The sequence below is a fragment of the Antedon bifida genome, chromosome 2, assembly GCF_963402885.1.
Source record: "Antedon bifida chromosome 2, ecAntBifi1.1, whole genome shotgun sequence".
NCBI classification, from domain to species: domain Eukaryota; kingdom Metazoa; phylum Echinodermata; class Crinoidea; order Comatulida; family Antedonidae; genus Antedon; species Antedon bifida.
The window spans coordinates 34673401-34693122 of record NC_136227.1 but is presented as its reverse complement, the minus strand read 5'-3'; the positions used below and the strand labels follow the sequence as shown (position 1 = coordinate 34693122).

At 35.9% G+C, this 19722-nt stretch overlaps 2 protein-coding genes across 3 annotated transcripts; both read left to right on the top strand.

Moving 5' to 3' along the window:
• The first annotated feature begins 297 nt into the window (after positions 1-297).
• LOC144834849 (RNA polymerase II subunit A C-terminal domain phosphatase SSU72-like) lies at positions 298-11445 on the top strand. 2 transcript variants are annotated; one of them, XM_078689812.1, is made up of 5 exons: positions 298-418; positions 2575-2721; positions 6824-7082; positions 9676-9826; positions 9862-11445. In XM_078689812.1, exons 1-4 carry the CDS (start codon positions 333-335, stop codon positions 9775-9777), a joined length of 594 nt encoding a protein of 197 aa, XP_078545938.1. In that variant the 5' UTR covers positions 298-332; the 3' UTR covers positions 9778-9826; positions 9862-11445. The 2 variants fall into 2 exon arrangements, with proteins under 2 accessions (XP_078545938.1, XP_078545937.1); XM_078689811.1 differs by having other exon boundaries at positions 9676-11445.
• Positions 11446-18081: 6636 nt separating this feature from the next.
• LOC144835660 (octopamine receptor beta-2R-like) lies at positions 18082-19098 on the top strand. The gene has a single exon (XM_078690734.1). It carries the CDS (start codon positions 18082-18084, stop codon positions 19096-19098), a length of 1017 nt encoding a protein of 338 aa, XP_078546860.1.
• The last annotated feature ends 624 nt before the right edge of the window (positions 19099-19722 follow it).

Genomic DNA, 19722 nt, shown 5'->3' with positions numbered 1-19722 from the left:
AAAGGTCATATAACCTAAGATCTTTGATATAACGTAAGTTCCATTTAAACTGTAGGTACTTGGTGTTGATCTGGGCATAGGTAATTAAAAAAAACATATATTTTTATAATATCTAAGACAAATTTAATAACACTTGCAATTAAAATAAAATAATGTTATTCTATTAAACCATGGGTTTAAAAAATACAACATTACAAAAAAAGTGAACTTAAATTGTTAGGGTTAAACCATTTTTTGTGGCGGAAGAGAGTCATATTAACCACAATGCAACAGCCCGGGTTATTGACATTTTTTTCATAAAAAAACACAATTGAAAGTCTAAAAAAACACAAATGGCGCAACATAAAATGAAATTAAGAATCGCTGTTGTGTGTTCTAGTAATCAAAATAGGAGCATGGAAGCCCATGGATTATTAAGGTTAGTAGCCAAAGTTGAATTAGGTTCGAATGTTTTTTTTTAAACCTGTTTTTTGGCTCAAAACTTTAGCCTCTACTCGCTCTACTACTAGCCTAGCTAAGCTAGGCCTAGCATGCAGCTAAGCCTAGGCTAGCCTGGCCTTAGCCTAGGCCTATAGGCCTAGCTATTAGTTAGGAGGAGGCCTAAATAAACTGCTGCTGAGTGATTGTTGTGAGGTGAAAGTATGTAGTAAGTTGTAGGCGGTACTGTCTGTAGCCTAGGCCTAGTAGTCTATACTAGCGCTGTCTGACTATTAACCAACAAGGCCTAAGGCTAGGGCCGGCTAGTAGTTAGCTAGTCTAGCCTTTAGTAGCTAGGCCTACCTCAAAAGAAAATGCATACTATTTTTTTTAAATTAGGCCACATCTAGTATCTAGGCTTATTTAAAATTGTACATTACTATCTCTGAATTATATTGTGGTCATACCCCCTCTATTAATAATTAAGAAAGTAAAGCGTCAATTGTGTATTTGAATATAAGCATTGAATAAGTACTGTACCTGCTGTAGAGAGCGGTCAGTCTAATTACCGAAAATAACCGAAAACAACCAAAACAACCATAAACAACGAAAAACAAACCGAAAACAAAATAAAATAATCTAAATACCGAAAAAAAATTGTGTATAATATTTTTTTTAATGTCGCCCTCTATTGATGGGTGTTTCTAAAGATCATAACAGAGAGAAAACCGTGCGCGGAAAAGCCAAGGAAGACCATACGAAATGGTAGTGTGCACAAAATACAACTAAAAATCGTACAATCAATCAATGATAACATCGCATTTACTTACAGAATCTATAAAAATATTTTAATTTTAGTCCTTTGATTTTTGATCCAGAAACGAACGCATTTACTCCTCACAATAATTGTGAATCACGTTAATCCATAGTTTAGAAAGTAAATTGACTAGGCCTATGGTTAATCATGATCAATTTAATTATAGGTTTTCAAAGATAATAATACAAAAATGATATTTTTAAGAATACTGATAATATTAGGGACTATAAAGTATACTATAGGATTCACAATAAAATCTATTCAGTAAAATTACCGTAGTCGAGTAAATAACGTTTTTATCCTTCAGTATTAACTTAAGACGAAAACCGGGGAAGAAAACACAAAGTTAGGTAAAATCATGCTTTGTTTTTGAGGACTAAAAACGAAATGTGTTTTGTAAATAAATGTAGTCTACAGTGTATTTCATTGAATTTGTACGATTTTGAGTTGTATTTTGTGCACACTACCATTTCGTAGGGTCTTCCTTGGCTTTTGCGCGCGCGGTTTTCTCTCTGTAATATGGTTTTAGCTTTAGAAACACCCATCAGTAGAGGGCGACATTAACAAAAATATATAAAATTTTTTTCGGTATTTAGATTTTTTTATTTTGTTTTCGGTTTGTTTTCGGTTTATTTTCGGTTGTTTGTGGTTGTTTTCGGTAATTAGACCCGTAGAGAGTAATGATAAAACCATCCATCCTTGATTGAGAGCACCTACCTCCGCACTAAAACGAGTCATAATAAACTACAGCAATCTACGCCCGGTACGGTAGTTTGTAGCACCTGGTACCAGCCAGTAGGGTTTTTCTAGGAATTGATGATATTCGAGCGATTTCCAATGCATGTAACAACTTGTATTATTTAATGTTAGTATTAATCTCATCATTATCTTCCTATACTGTGCAGAACCTCATTTGAGTATAGTCACACATGTGTTGGTCACATTTATACAGCTGGGCTTCATAATTTTCCTTACATTTTGTGTACCACACGTTTCATATTATTACATTTTCATTTTTTTCTTTTTCTAATTTATGTCTACATAAGAGATACATTGTTTGAATCCCTCTAGTGATGGTGACTCCACGGCCTTGTGGTAGTTTGTTCCAAAGACTGGAAAAAACATACTGTACCCTTGTACCACATATATAAAAGAACCATGTTTGATTCAGTCTCAACTTTATTTCTCTACTGTTATTTCTGAAATATATGTGGTTAAAACAGTAGAGAAATAAAGTTGAGACTCAAACATGATTCTTTTCTTTCTTCAGGATTGTTGCTTTTTGGTTTTGTCTTTTTAATTTATAGTTATTAATCAATTCACACAATTTTGCCTTGCAGTAAAAAAGGATTCATTGTGAGGTCATTTGGGACTGGTGTGAACGTGAAGTTACCAGGCTCCGCCCCAGATAAACCAAACATCTATGAGTTTGATGGAACTACATACGAACAAATGTACCAAGACCTCATGCGCAAGGACAGGAGCTTGTAGCCTTTTTGAATATTTTTTTTTTCTATTTATTAATTATCATCATTTATTAATATCATTTATCATTAAGATATGGGCATGAAAATTTACGTAAATATCATGAAAATATCAACCAATTTGCTTAATATTATTACATAACATAACAAATAGCTTCAAATTAAATTTTAAAGAAAATTATAACTGACCTTACTTGTGGTCAGTAATTAATGTAGCCATGGTCTACTGTGTGGGAAGATAAAATGGAAAGGGGTAAAACGAACACCCTAAGGACTGGTCTGTGTTTGAGAGGTAAGTATTTCCTACCCTTGACTTCATGAGTCCAGGCCATAGGTGAGGGCTACAAGGTATCTTTATATTTATTTTTCACCCAATTCTTGTTACTGTACTAGATTTTCCAGTATCATGGGAATATTCCATAATACAGCATCACATGTGTTTCACATGTATCGCCTAGTATCATAGACCATTATACTAACCCTTATTCTAACCTTACAAGTACATACAGACACCACATGTGATACACATGAGATGTTGTATTACCAAATATTCCTATGATACTGGGTAATTATTGTAGTACCCTATGTGGAGACAGCAACAGCACTGGGAATCAGGTATATTTTGTATATAATTATCTTTTCAGTAGTCGACACTATTAACTCGTTACTCTTACTACAAGATGTCAATGATGTTATTTAGCTCATTTTAAAAAGCCATCTGTTGTCAAAAACTAAATTGTTTTACCATCATAATGCCATGTAACATATGTTTGCGATTAATTATATAAATGATTGTGGTTGTTTAGATCATGGAGAAATATTAGATAATGTAACATGTGACATCAGTGGCTTTTATTATTATGCGCTAATTAAATCTAGCCTGACATTCAGTACAGAGTAACATATGGCAATAGATTAGTTTCTCAAGTTGTACAATACTGTGTGCAAAATAAATTAAATCTGAAATGCTTATGTATGCTTTGTAAATTTGTTCAGCTGTTTAGTGACTATATCGGGAATTTAGCAATAGCATTGCCTTACAAAATAATACCTGTTGCAGAATACAAATAGTATTTAGATTTTCTATCATGTACTAGAGCTTAGCTTTTGTTATTGGCGACTCCCATATTTAGACGAGTAATTACTCATGTCAATATTTGTCATCCAGTTGCCATTGAAAGCTCTACAATACCCTCCTTCTGCAGCTCACTCTCGAGAAGAGGGCTACAATTCGAATATATAACATTTTATGAAACACCCCTATCGGATAATGCCCTCAAGTAGGAGCTTTCCAACACACAACAATCATCACAACTTTTGTTTTGTGTAATTTACAAATGTTGAATCTGGATTGGCTTCAATCAAAATAAACAATTGAAAAGAAAAAAACTAACAGAAAGAAATGACATGACTTTTGGGAAATAATTTTTGACGTAATATCTCAAAATTAATATCTTCTAAAATTATTAAGTGCATGGTATTGGTAAATGAAAAGCAAATTACTGAAAAATGACGATGCTGTTGGTATCAATGGCTGGATCTCTCAATTGGTAAACAAATAAAATAAGCAAAAGTCTAAATCAAAGTAAAACCGTCGGAAAGAAATTGCAGAGCTGTTGGGCATGCTATAATTAGGCGATATCGACTGTAAAAACACAAAAACAATGTTTTAACGTCCCCGCTTAAAACAGTATTTTTGTATTAACCGTAGACAATATACAGGGCAATAGAATGATCCAACGGACTAACAATGCCATTCAATTCAGACTTACCACCACCCTATTAAAATAACAAAACACTTCAAAATCAAGTAGAGTACGAGCGAGTTCCTTTGTGATTATTCAATGGTTTGTTTACTTTCTAAGCGAACAATTGAATCCTGAATTGAACACTGTAGTGTAAGCCTACTGACCTGATAATGCAACCTACTGACATCCCCTACTGTAATCTATGCTTACAAGGCTACATGCAACAATGTACATTTCATTGATCTGCTAATATCAATTTTGAAATTGTCACTAAAATCAAGGAGATCTCCCTGCTCAAATTAAAGCCAGGCCTAATCAGTCTCGAATACACAGTAAATAGTTTTCGAATCCCGTAAACAATTAGCCGCCAAGCCAAATTTAAGTAAATTCACCCTTTTTCATATTAGGTCTTTTAAATTTGATTATATTGAGGTTCATTATAAATAATCACTTCTGTCCAAAGGGTATATAACATGTTTAAAAATTGTCCGTAATCTTACAATTACTAAAGCTCTGTCTACACTATCAAACTTTATGTGACAACAAATGTCGTGTGCCCATATATGGACACAATTATGTCGTATCACTGCCATATTTGGAGCAGATCGCACTTTTTTTTTTTTCAAATTAAGTTGATAGTGTAAACAGAGCTTTAGTTAGTTGCCGCACCAGTGAAGGGGAGACAAGTGTTAGTCTCCCGAGACAAATTCAACAACTTGCCCAGCCATATTTCAGAACGATAAGCAAGTTCTTGGAATGTGATCTGAAAAGAGGCTGAAAGTATGAGATAGATGAACACCTGCCACCGCACTCAATTGTAAGTTAGTTTTCAATTGTTTAAAAGGTTTGCATGGCAGGCAAGGAGGAACATTCGAGTTAGGGTTACAGTCATGCTGGGGAGGGAGTGAATTTCGGTTGTTGTATTACGACCGTTTTATTGATTAATCGCATTTTCCCAGAAAACGATCGTAACAATAAAACGTCGAGGCATTCACAATTTTAGGAATTCCAGCTGGTATTACAACCTCACAGCTTCGATTACAACAAGTTCGATTATATTTGCCTATTTACTGTTATAAATTGTTTTTCCCTTTAAAAGAGAATTAATGGGGAGTGCCGATACGAACGTGTAAAGACACGGCGCGCCCATCACGCTCCAATCAACACTCCAAATGTTTTAATTTCTAGGTCAAAGTTTATAACAAAACGTTGACATGATGTGCCTATTCTGTTTTTTTTTTAAATATATATATTTTATTTACTTATCGACATTTATTATGATACCATTATTTGAAATTAAATTGAGCGACATGCTCTCCAACCATGGCTCCATCCAGAATTAGTTTATTTAACCCCCTAATCGGTTGTTTTGCGCACCCTGCGATGATTTTTTAGTAGTTCAGGTCCCTAAATGTAATCTTATCTTTCTTCCATCCTCAATTTTCGCCGTTTTATTCTGTTAACAGAGTGTTTTTACAAATGTTGGATGTAAATAAAATATAAAGGGATGTGAGCATATGAGTATTAGTATTTTACGCAACCTGTGTCACGTCATGTCAACCTATGTTATGCTAAGCCACCTCACGCCAGTCAAACGTCAACAAAAGCCTAGTTCCCACTAGAACGTAACGCAAGGACGTAAGCGAAAAGTAATGCTTGGTTCCCACTAGGACGTAACGCAAGGACGTAAGCGCAACGCAAGCGTGTTAACCAATGACAAGCGACAGTTCGAATAATCCATCGTTTGTGATTGGTCAATTTACTTACGTTGCGTTACGTCCTTGTGTTGCGTCTCTAGTGGGAACCAAGCATTAAGCTTGTTCCCACTAGAACGCAACACGTAAGCGCAACGCCGGTTCCTAACTGGGACGTATCGCAAAAACGTAAGCACAGCGCAAGTGATTTGACTAATCACAGTGCAATGTATCGTCATTCATCGCGTGTGATTGGTCAATTCGCTTGCGTTGCGGCTTACGTCCCTGCGTTACGTCCTAGTGTAAACCAACTTAAAGGTCACTAATATAACAAATATTTTTAGCATCAAATCTTAATATTCTGTCCATTTATAATATTGAAATTAATATGTACTGTATATTGATATGAATACAAATCTTAAGCTCTGTCTACATAATGGTATATGATATGCTCAAATATAGTAGTAGAATGATCAAATATGGTAGTGATGATATGCTCAAATATGTTAGTAGTATGATCAAATTATGGTATTGATATGATCAAATATGGTAGTGATATGACATCATCATGTCTATTTATGGGCACATCACATTTTTTTGTCACATAAAATACGCTTTTAAATAGCATTGGTCATGTTGATTTGCCTTAACCACACGAATCAGATATACACAGAATGGCATTCTAAACATGCTTGATCGAAATAGGAGGATAAAGCCACACCCGGAACGATTCCAGTCGTGTAAAGACTCTTTTGAGGTCATAATCACAGCAGAAGAAAAAGTCTACGACCAAGTGATGGAAGACTTTCAGTCACGTGAACAGACGACATACCAACCAGTACATGTGGTTAACATCGAGATCCAGGATAACCACGATGAGGCCACGCTCGGTGCCTTCCAAGTGCTTGACCTTTGTACAATGGTAATGTTTTCTTACTAAAAACTTTCTCACTGAAGCGTGGTTCCCACTTGCGACGCAACCTACCGTACGCAACGTAAGAAAATGTCCTTCCAATAATTGTGTTTACCCCCGCCTGCGTGAAATCAAACCTGCGATTTTTGCAGCACTGTTGTTGCGTCGTCGGTTCCCACTTGTGATTACGCAATACAGCACTTTGCGTCAATACGTCGCTGCATTGCGTTGCGTTCTAGTGGGAACCACGCTTTAAGCGTAGGACGCAGCGCAGGGGACGTAGACGCAACGCAACTTAAGTTGACCAATGACAAGCGACAGTTCGAATAATCCATCACTTGTGATTGGTCGACTTGCTTACGTTACGTTATAGACTTGCCCCAAGTCTGTATTCATTGTCTTTTTTTAAATTTATTTGTTTTTATTTCGATTTTAGACTGGAAATAGTCTGCTGGAGTATCCTAAATCAAGTAGTATGCGTATGAAACGCCATATGTGCCAAACTATCTTTTTACTAATATTAAGACAAAACTCCGTCTGGAACCCAGACTAGTTGCGTTACGTCGTTGTGTGCGTCTGTGGAGCTTAAGCGTGGTTCCCACTAGCGACGCAACGCAAGGACGTAACGCAACGCAAGTGAATTGACCAATCACAAGCGATGGCTTATTCGCTTTTGATTGCTAACTGTCTATAACTTCGCTTGTCATTGGTTAAAACGCTTGCGTTGCGTTTACGTCCTTGCGTTACGTTCTAGTGGGAACCAAGCTTTAGTTCCCACTAGGGCGTAAAGCGTGTTCCCACTAGCGACGCAACACAAGGACGTAACGCAACGCAAGTGAATTGACCAATTACAAGCGATGGCTTATTCGCTTGTGATTGCTAACTCGGTCTATAACTTCGCTTGTCATTGGTTAAAACGCTTGCGTTGCGTTTACGTCCTTGCGTTACGTTCTAGTGGGAACCAAGCTTAACGCGAGGACGTAGACGCAACGTAAGTGAGTTGACCAATGACAAGCGACTATTTGAATAATCCATCACTTGTGATTGTTCGACTCGCTAAAGCTTGGTTCCCACTAGAACGTAACGCAAGGGGTTCTAGGACACCTACCCCCTAGACAGTTACCCCCCGGATGTTTACCACCCGGACAACTACCCCCCGGACAACTACTCCCCGGACAACTACCCCCTTAGGATAACAACCCCCCGGACAACTACCCCCTTAGGACAACTACCCCCTTAGGACAACTACCCCCTTAGGACAACTACCCCCTTAGGATAACTACCCCCCGGTCAACTACCTATTATACACTGTTGCAGAGTCAGGTTGTTCCTAGGGGGTAATTGTCCGGGGGGTAGTTGTCCAAGGGGTAGTTGTCCGGGGGTATTTGTCCGAGGGGGTAGTTGTCCTAAAGGGGTAGTTGTCCTAAGGGGGTAGTTGTCCAGGTGGTGGTTGTCCGGGGGGTAGTTTTCCGGGGGGTAAATGTCCAGGGGTGAATATCCGGATACGAACGCAAGGAATGTTTTGCCTCTTTCGCTACAAAACATACAAAATGTAAATAGTTTCAAAAAGATTGCAAAATATTATTTATTATCAAACAATACTTAGAGGCAATGTTTTTTTGTTTTTTTGTTAATATACTTACCTTTTCAATAGTAAAAATGCATTAATATGATTTATACTGCAATTGATATGTACCGCTTTTCGTTTTATTGTTATTTTCATTTCTGTGTCTTATTTTATATGTTCTGCTTTTGAATGTTTTGTTTTGGCGTCCCTGACACAAGCTTTTGCTTTTTTGGTGACGCCACCTTTTTGGAAATAATTTTGATTGATTGATTAAGTTGCTTTACGTCGTTGTGTTAGCCAAGCTATCAAACCGTGAAAGATATTCAATTGATCTGTATGTGTTGCATCACTTCAAGTTTCTTTTTAAATTCAAATGGCACACTACAAAACAACTCATGTGTGCCCATCAGATAAGAACGTACCTTTTAACAACTTAGTTTGATATGGCCGCACACCCACTTACAGCGAATGACACTGTATTCATAACATATGCATAATAACAGACCTTGAAAACATTATGATTGAATTTAAGCATGGAGTAAAGAATTACTCCATGATTTAAGCATTACTGGCATTACAAAAAGATTCCGGTGTCACCAGACTAGAACGGATGATTATTAAATCTGATGCGGGTATTTTGTCCATGATTGTAATCTATTAGACAACAATAGTTGATAAGCATCATTTATTTTAAGTTATAAGATTTATCGCAAATAGCTTGATTTCGCGAGGAACATCTTTGCACAATGCATGATGGGAAGGGTTTGGGAGCAAACGTCACGATCACGCGTACGTACAAACAATAAATCACGTACGTACGCGTCGCGACGTTTGCCCTCAAACCCTTCCCATCATGCGTCGCGCACACTATTTGTGATAAACATTATTGACAAAGTAACAACATTTTGCTACCGTACCATTGTATTGCGGCGGGGTGGGGTGGGGGATGCGCTCTGGTCTGGTGGATGGATCCCAATAATGACTGCAGAATCACCGTATACTTTTATATGATGTTTTTACGCATTTTTCTTTCAGATGGAGTGTAGTGGAGATCTTGAAGATGACATAGACGAAATATTACAAGATTTCGAACAAAAATACGACCGTGAAGTGTATCATTCCATCGCGTTCTATTGATGATACGGAGGTGTATCATTCCATCGCGTTCTTTTGATGATACAGAGGTGTATCATTCCATTGCGTTCTTTTGATGATGCGTAGGTGCATCATTCCATCGCGTTCTATGGATGATACGGACATTTCAATCTTTAACAATGGACTTAAACCGGTGAAGTGAATGGAAATATTTTGTTATACTGTAATTGTTATTAGACTTTGAACTGCAGACATACGTACGGACGACCGTGGGGTGTTTTTTCCCAATATTCCATACATTATTTTAACGTGTTATTTATTAGAGAAGCTGTATTCTACGAACAATGGCGCAGCGTCATAAATTGTAGATATACTGGGACCACCGAGAATCGTGTGATGGCTATAGTAACCCAACGACGGCAACTTGTAACATGTGTATATGTCATGCTCTTAAGCGTGGTTCCCACTAGAACGCATCGCAACGACGTATCGACGCAAAGTGCTGTCTTGCGTAATCACAAGTGGGAACTGACGATGCAACAGTGCTGCAAACATCACAGGTTTGATTTCACGCAGTCGGGGGCAAACACAATTATTGGAAAGGGAATTTTCTTACGTTGCGTAGGTTTCGTTACGTTGCGTCGCTAGTGAGAACCAAGCTTTACGGAGCGGTAAACGTCGCTAGTGGGAACCAAGCTTTAATATGCGAATTCATAGCCAACGCTACAAGTAGGTAGGCTAATAAACGACCGGTCATATTTATTTAGGATTGGTTCAATGATGTTGTAAGCGTAAATTAGTAATTGACCAATCACAAGTGGCGGTTAATCCGAACTGCCGCTTGATTGATGGATTGATTGATCAACTCACTTTTATTATGTGTGCGTACGTTCTTGTATTGCTTCCTAGATTTACGCGCTGCACCGTTCTTTGAGCTAACCCGATGTCAACCATATCGTGTAGCGACGATCCCAATAAACTGCACTGCACAAAATTTGTAAACAAATGCATAATTTCTTAAATGTATTGTTTTATTGTGTTATCTACAAAATCGATTTTAATGCCATGTAATATAAAACTCAACCTTCAATCATGTTATACATCACAGAGCACACAAAAAGATGTGCGCAATCAGGAAAGAGATATCATAATTGTGCTTTACGTTCTTCTATTAATATTTATTGACGAAAGGATGAATAAGAATAACAGTGGAAAGTGATTACATTATACCAGCAATTAGACCTATATATAGTCGATTGTTAACTACAGTACCTGCTTGTGAGTAATCTACGAATAGACGCACTTTTTCTAATGTAGGCCCTATTTTATTTGCGCTTCTTGAAAAGAGAATAATATATACACTCCGCTATTGTGACTGTGAAGACATGTTCATTTTATTATCATGTCAAATTATTATTTACTTGATCGGTAATTTATCTGAACCAATTCATTTGATGTTTTTTTTTTTTTTTAACGGAAGTCTGTCAAAAGAATTATGTCAAAAAATGAGAAAAATAGAATCTTTACTGTTATTCAATTACATAAGAAATGTTTTTGTAAATTATTTTATAATATTAAAGTCGTTCAAATATTACGGTAATAAATATCTCTGAAGAAACCATGTTGAGAAAAATAATACAACGAAAAGAAAATGTTTTTATAATGAATTGGATGGGAATAATAAAGGTGGGCGATACCCACAACAACAAAGGATTGATCGGTAATTTCCGGATGGACTATGGTGTGTGACAGGCGGCAGATTTCCATCTTTTTCTTTTCATCTTTTTCTTTTCATCTTTTTCTTTTCATCTTTTCACTTCTTTCAGAATCTTTCTTTTTAGAATTTCTACACCTTGGTTGTTTTTCTCATCATTTTCGACATAAAATACAGGTAATCCATCTTTATTTTTGATGACCATACTATTAAATCTAAGATCAAGCGAAGCAGCTACAGATATGGCGAACTTCTCTAAGTCTCTTTTGAAGAACGATCCGCTGTGGGTACCAACGCAAAATACGGGAATGTTTCTCCTTCTAGATTTCATCAAGATTGCGTTCAACCTGTTGTTGAGACGTTTTAATTCAGTTACAGGATCTCTTACAGCTTCGGCAGTATTGAAAAACAGCAAACACACGCAATTGTTTGGTATAGAATCAATTGGTACGCCACTATCGAATTCCCATAAGCTGAGCTTACATCCGAGAAACTCTGACGCAGGCATTGTGGAATAGTTGAATTTTGTGTACATTCTAGTTTCTCCTTTTTCGAAAAAATAGTACACGTGGATAATAAAAATAGCACCCACGGAAACGTAAACGAATAGATGAGAGTTCCAAAGAATTTCAACCTTGCTGGCAAATATGAAAACATATCCATAATATATGTAGAACATAGAAATGATTGTCAAGTTTGGAGTTTTGCGTTCCGCGTATTCATGGACCATGCCGAAGAGGGGGCTGTATTTGACTCCTAATGCGTACGAATTTGTTGATATTAGATTCGTGATTATGATAACAATGATTGAGAGTCGAGCGGCACTGCACATTGAGGGCCTACTTGCTGAGATGTGTTGACATGCAGTAAGTAGCAGTAGCACTGTAACAGACAGCATTATTTTATAAGAATGTTTAAACTGCGACTTCTCTCTCTTCATAAATTCTTTTAAAAATGCAAATAAAATACAAAATAAAGTACCGCTGTATATACATATTGTATCTTGATAATTCTGAGGTGTTGCAGTAAGTGGAAACACTATCAAACAAAGTCCAATTGTGTACCCAAGAGAACCTCCACGCAGCCGTTGTTCCAGTCCCATAAAAAACAGCAATGGTGCGACCACGAGTATTAGACAAATTAGAACACCAAATAATGGTTGTTGACTATTAACCAACCTGATTGCCTGTAGAGATATGGCAAACTGGATCGTGTTTACAGTATCAATAAGACATTTGTTGCGATACTGCTCGTACAAGACCATTGATAACACCAACAATGAGTATATTCCCAATCTTGACTGCAATCCTACGGTTAAGATGATTAAAAGTAGGTATAAATACTCCCTCATGTCTTCTGTTATGGAACGAATCCACCGATAATCATCTCCATTTGATGAGTTGGTTTTCTGTTTGACACGAATATTTAAGATGTTACAATTGTCATCATATTGTAATATTCGACAAACTGGAATAAAGTCCCCTGCGGATGCATTCAAATTCGCATTTAGTACGATTACATCTTTATCAGAACTTTGATGATCAGTTAGTTCTGAAAGTTTTTTCAGCGTTTCGTACTTGCCAGATGTACTGTCACCAAATAGTAGCAGTTTTTGCCTTTTAGTTATGTTGTTTTCAGACAGGACATCATCGCAAGTATCAAACAAATTGCCATCTTCTTCCGTAGTCGTAATAACCAAATGCTGCGCTACTGTAGGTGTACTCGATGCCATATTTGTTGAACAGGTAGCATACACGTTATAAACACCAATGATACAATATTAGCGTATTGTTCATTTTTAAACGCCACGGTGGTAATGCATCGCTAAACCTATTGTTCTGATTGTGGAGGTGACATTAATAACTGGAGCTCAACAGCTTCATCTCATATGTTACACATTTTATAGACGAAAAATACTTTTGATTATTTTGTTTTCGACACTCAAAATTAAAGGATGGAATTAGGTATAGGCATGAAGACTCGGGAGTACGTTTTTGTGACATCAAAATGTACATGAATGTTAAAAATTAATGTTATGAAGCAGTAGATTCAGCCACAATAAATTAAGTGTGATGTACCCTAATATGGTAGTGATGTGTCCAAATATGGTAGTAGATATGACATCATTGTGTGCATATATGGGCACATCGCATTTTTTTTGTCACATAAAGTGTGATAGTGTTGACAGAGCTTTACTTATACGAATACCATACGAAATATTTTACAACAAAGAGGAAGACCATTATTACGCCATTTAAGTAAGTTAAGAATCTATTATGACGAGCCCAAAAATAACTTGTTATATATATAAAATGTAGCCTAATAATGATTTTATTACAGTAATAACACAACATTCTGAACACTGTCATAATAAAAAAAAATATTAGCAATTCCTACTGAAAACATAGTACATTACAATTTTACTTAAAGGGAGGTATACAAAAAATATTATTTTTATACCTCCCTGTACTGTGTTGGTTGTATTGTAATAGCCTATACTTTAGAAAGTTTTAACAATACGTTACCTGTGCATTGTTGTTCTTTCATGGGTCTGTGCGTATAGAAAATACACAACAAATTTTCTTTTCATTTATATTAACCTTGATATGATTCTGAATAGCTGCATCTACGTCACGGTGTCACCGACCAAACAGCCGGTTCTCGGCATGTACTGTATTTTTTCCCGAAGTATTATAAGAATTGGTAATACACCATCCAATGTATCTAGTAGTACCCTATGTAAGGTACCTAATCTTACCCTAACCCTTAATCTAACCTTACATGATACAGTCTATGTTATTTCCTATTTATTCCATTATTATTGTTTAAATCTTAAAAGGAAGTAAATACATGTTATTTTGAATTGAATTTTGAAGAAGGCACCACACATGTGATATAAATGAGATGCTGTATTACCAAATATAGTACTTCGGATATAGATAGTACATGGAGGTATAAAATATACCTCCATGGATAGTATAAGGAGATACAGCAATGTGAATCGGAACCAAAGCTTACGAAAATAAAATTTGTCTTCTTTGTCAAATTTGCGAATATGTTTCACTTCTGCACCATGGGAAATCAGACTGTGGGTGATTACAGGACACAGATAACCAAATGCCAGTGTTATTACGTATGGATAAAACAATATAAAACTCAGTATTTTTCGTCTGAAATAATATGTAAACTCGCATATATATCATAACACGGAAAGTTTTATTTCGATCTTGATCGTAGTTTGTTTCTTTTTTCATTTGGCTGAAAAAATGGATAGCCGTACTGGTAAACTTTAACTTTTGGCTAACAAATATTTATAGCTAGAGTATGGGCTAGGGTGCTATGAATATAAAAATATGAAACTTGTGTTATTGTGTACGGTATATTTTCTACTTTTTTGGTATAAAAAAAAATAATTTTCCTACCGACCATCCACTTTTTTGATTTATCCAAAATGTGGGCAACACAATAAATGTTAGGATGACTATAACGAGGCATTTAATAAAAAGGCAAATTGCCTTAAAATGTCATCCTAACTCGCAGGTTTGGTGGTATTATTCATGGTTTATCTAACAATAAATGTTGTTTTGCCTTATTTTAGCTGCATTTTATATATCAATTAGAATGAAGAAGGTTCCGGGTTCGATTCTCGGTTTTTTTCAAATCGGATCGTGGCCTGAGATTCACACACACACAAAGAAATGTTTTAATTTGAAAAAAAAGGGGTTAGATAATTAAGTGTATTTTATAGAAAAGATGCTCGCACTAGGTATTTTATGTACAGAACGCTTTATTCCAGAATGACTGCCTTTCGTTTAAAACCAATATTTACTCTAAATCAAATGTTTTATTTTGAAAGAACGGGGGAAACCATTCGACAAAAATGTGAATAACAGGCGCGCCTAAATCCGATTGTAAAGAATTGAATGGTATCAGTAAATCAGAAATGTTCACTGCTTGCAACTCTATTGATGTCCTGTCCTTTAATTTTCGTTGTTTTGAAAGATAGTTATGTTTTGTCATAAGCGACCCCGCAAACACGTTGCTTTGTCATCGGTTCTAAACATATTCTCTTGATACAAAAAAGCGTCACTCGCTAATTCTTTCAAAATAAAGTCTGGTATAGGGCCTATACACAAAATAATGAAAGGCAGTTGTATTCATCTCTCAAGGCCTGAAAGCACATTATATAGAGGATGTAGACTATAAGTAAAAGAATACCAGACGATGCCAGGTGGGACAACATTATGCTATAAAGCATAAATATGACAGATTTAGTCACATTCAGCTCTGTCTTATGTATGGACGCAATCTGGACCAGGATTATTGAAACTCTTGAAAAGTTAGCTACAGAACTCCATCAAATCTCTTGAGATCCTTAAACGATTACCTGAACAACGAACTAGATAAAAATCGAAACGTCGACTGGTGGACAATAAATACAGACTTGGGCCAAGTCTACTTACATAAACATCCCTCTCTGCTCATAACACCCTGCTGGGCTGTAGTACCAGAAGATAATCTTAATATCTATCCAATAAAATATTAATCTTTGGTGTAGTATAGTCATGTCTACAGACTTAGTACAAAATGAACATCTTTCTTGGCGTGCCATGTAAAACAATCGAAAAAGAAAAATATGTGTTTTATATTTTCTAAAAAAGATGACCTAGTTCATATGGTAGAAGTGGTAGGTAAATGATAATTTACTGCACAACAATTAAGACTATAAGTAATAAACCAGTTCAGTTTATGAAACCACATAAAATATAATGAGGTATTTTTGGGGTAAAAATAAATGAGACACAAGTAAAAATACAATTTTTACCACCTGTACTAATTAGGTTTTCTACAGAATAATTTGAAAATGTTCTTATTTGATAGATAATTTCAAAGTTCACATAAAAAGAAACTGTTTACGGCCAATAGTTTTTTTTATATAGATTTCACACGAAAATGCACAGGGAACTGAAAAACAGGTCAGTGCTCAAACTACAGTGGGCGCTATTAAATATAAAGGTGCAGAGCCATATTGAAAGAGTTACGACATTGCGTTCACGAATTAGAAAGTCACGTGGTACATTACCGGTCATCTTTGTGTCCAACTATTCCTATGCAGAGTATGGAGTTGAATCCTTTGTTATAAAAATAAAGGCTTCAACTGTCGAATTTCAATATTTTGGACACAAAAATGGCTTCTAATCCATTCAATGTCTGAACTCTTCCAATATTATGGCTCTGTAAAGGTGGCATAATGTCAGGTGTACCAACGGCGGAAAATGCGGTTTCTACTTGTTTTATGAAACAACACATTAATCTACGATAAACATCTTATGAACTGACATTAATATGTTTTCTATTCTCTATAGTAGTAGTAGAAAGTATATTTTTTAACACAAAAATATTAATCGGAGTATCTTTTTGTTTCCAAAACACGGAAGAAATATTGGAAGGTTAGGCCTACTTAACTTCATCAGTAAAATTGTTCTTAAGTATCCTACCAATTTCATATTTTCATAATAACGTAATTTATCTTTTCGTATTGAAGAGACACGCCCTTTTGGCGATAGCCGTCATTGAGAACTCTTGCCTCTCCTCGGCGCTCCTCCTATGTTATGTATCACTGAAAGATAAATAACTATATAGAAGCATCTTACTCCCTTATTTACATAAACAGAAATATGATAGGCCTATATTGTACTTGTAATAATAAATTTCAATTCAACATGCGGGCACAGTGCCGATCCCACTAAATACACTTTCTGCTTTGTATTATCAAGGCAATATAAATGAGGCGCCTCTGATGATCCATTTGTAGGTCTAAAGTGTGGATAGGATGGCTTCAGCAGTAGGCCTACATCGCCCACGCATTAAAATGTTTGTATTGTGAGACCGGGAGGAGACTAGTTGGAGGAGACCATGGGTACATTGTTATCCATGCTGGGACAACTGATACACAGCTATTACGTTATAATTTAAGCTTGGACCAGGTCAGGAGGCAAACGTTCTCGATGCAACCAGAAAAGAATGGAAATAATCAAAGAATACAAAAATTCCAATGCACTATAGCTGTTAATTCATTGTATCACCTTAAATCAAAGCAATCTCACCTTGGTTATTAGACGGCGATTCGGCTTAGTATTTGGCACACATGGCGTGCCATAATTATACTTTTGAGCAAGAAAACAAATTCAGAAAATTGAATCAAACGTCAGTTTGTGGCGCTAGAGACGTTAGCAAGTTACTTTTGGTAATACGAAGCATCCTGTTTTGAAACTGCCTCTGAAAAGTACTTTGGATACCGGCGCGATATAAGCCTGATTGATTATTGATTTATTGATTGATTATTGGTTGATTGATTGATTGATTGATCTTTTGCTGATGCTGAGCCTAATCTGAAAGAAACCTATGACAATGACAACATAAAACGTTTTAAGTAAATTGAAATTTGAAACTCATTACCTTGGAAACAATATTTCCTAAGCGAACAGAAGATAGATCCAATAACATTTTCCATTAATTACCGGTTTTTAAATAGTCCATTATGACTGCGGTAGGCCTATAAATAAGTGTATGGACTCGGTTGGTGGACACATCACTTTTGAAATCAATTGTACTCGGACTGGTCAATAACCATGCTCAATAATTCTACACTTACTGACTTCTCAGTTATGTTTACATTTGGAATTGTTCTAACTTGGATTCTGACATTTATCACAATTTTAGGCAACACTTTGGTGATATATTCATTTTTCCGGGATAAATCTATTCGATCAAAACCGGCAAATATTTTTATATTTGTTCTGGCAGTTGCTGATTTCATTGTTGGGATAATTTCTCTACCGTTCTACAACATCATGGTTCTGTATGATAGTTGGATGTTTGGCGAAATCGTCTGCAAATGTATGTTGTTTTGCGATTATTCCGCGTGTGCAATCTCATCATGTTGTATTGTTTTACTTAGCTTGGATCGCTACTGGATGGTGACGAAACATTTGCTCTACAAACATTTTATGACGCATTGTAAAGCCAGAGTGTTGTCTGCTGTCGTTGTCATCTTTTGCATAACATTTTACGGAACAACAATTTTCTTTTGGGAATTAATTTCAACGAAACCCCTACAAGATGATTCGTACTGTAGCTTACCAGTAGGAGAACCATTTAATACTATAATGTGCAGTACAGTGTACGCAGTGACGATGTTTGTCTTAACATATCTAAACATTACCGTGTTCGTTGCTGTTGTGAATTGGTCAAACGGTAACTCACTCAAAAGAGACATCAACAAACAGAAATCGAAAACATCTAACTCTATTCTTAGCGAGAATACTACATCACTGTCAACAATATCTGTCAAGCCAGCCGATAGCAACTTGGCGATTCGGCGTTTTCGTGCTCAGAACAACCAGGAGACGAAAAAAGCGGCCATGATGCTTGGCGTTCTTGTGGTGGCGTTTCTTATCTGTTGGACTCCATTTAACATTGTTCATATTTGTATCAATATAGGTGTTTTCCAAGTTAACAGTTTTACTTGGGATGTAGTCAACTATATGCTTTGGTTTAACTCGGGGTTGAATCCTATACTATATGCATTAACCAATCGGAAGTTTCGAAAAAACTTTGTTGATATGTTTTTATGTAGGCAATGTTAAGAGAAAGAAAACAAGCTTTTACCTTATTAGAATTAGTTACATGATCACTTTTTTAAATAGATGATAAGATAAGAGATGAGGAGAACATTCACTAAGAAATGATAAATGTTCTACTTTTAGAAAACACTTGAAACCAAAATACAAACAGCCCCAAGCGAGCACGAGCGAGAATATCGATTTAAAAACAATGCTATGTGAATCCGCCTCGTCCATTGATCATGTGACCGCAATATAAATCAAAGGGATTTGACAATATTGGGCTATACTTTTCTATAAAATGTTGGTCGAAAAGAAAGTATACGGTATACCTTCAAGTGTCATATAAACCAGATCTTTGCGGGGCCGCGGTTCCTTAAAAAAACTCTGGTAAATGCATATCAAAAAATATGCTTTGTTATTTTCTTATTTCTTGGTTATTTATTCAATAATTATTATTAAATAAATTATATATAAATATTATTATTATTAATTTAAAGATACACCGTATTTCATAGGCATATACTCGGCGAGAAATTGGCTAATTACAGGGTGAATAAACTATGTATAATATTTACTCTACTTATTAAACTCATTTGAAGTCGAGTTTAAGTCATTATTATAACTTGTTTATCTATTTTAAAGGCA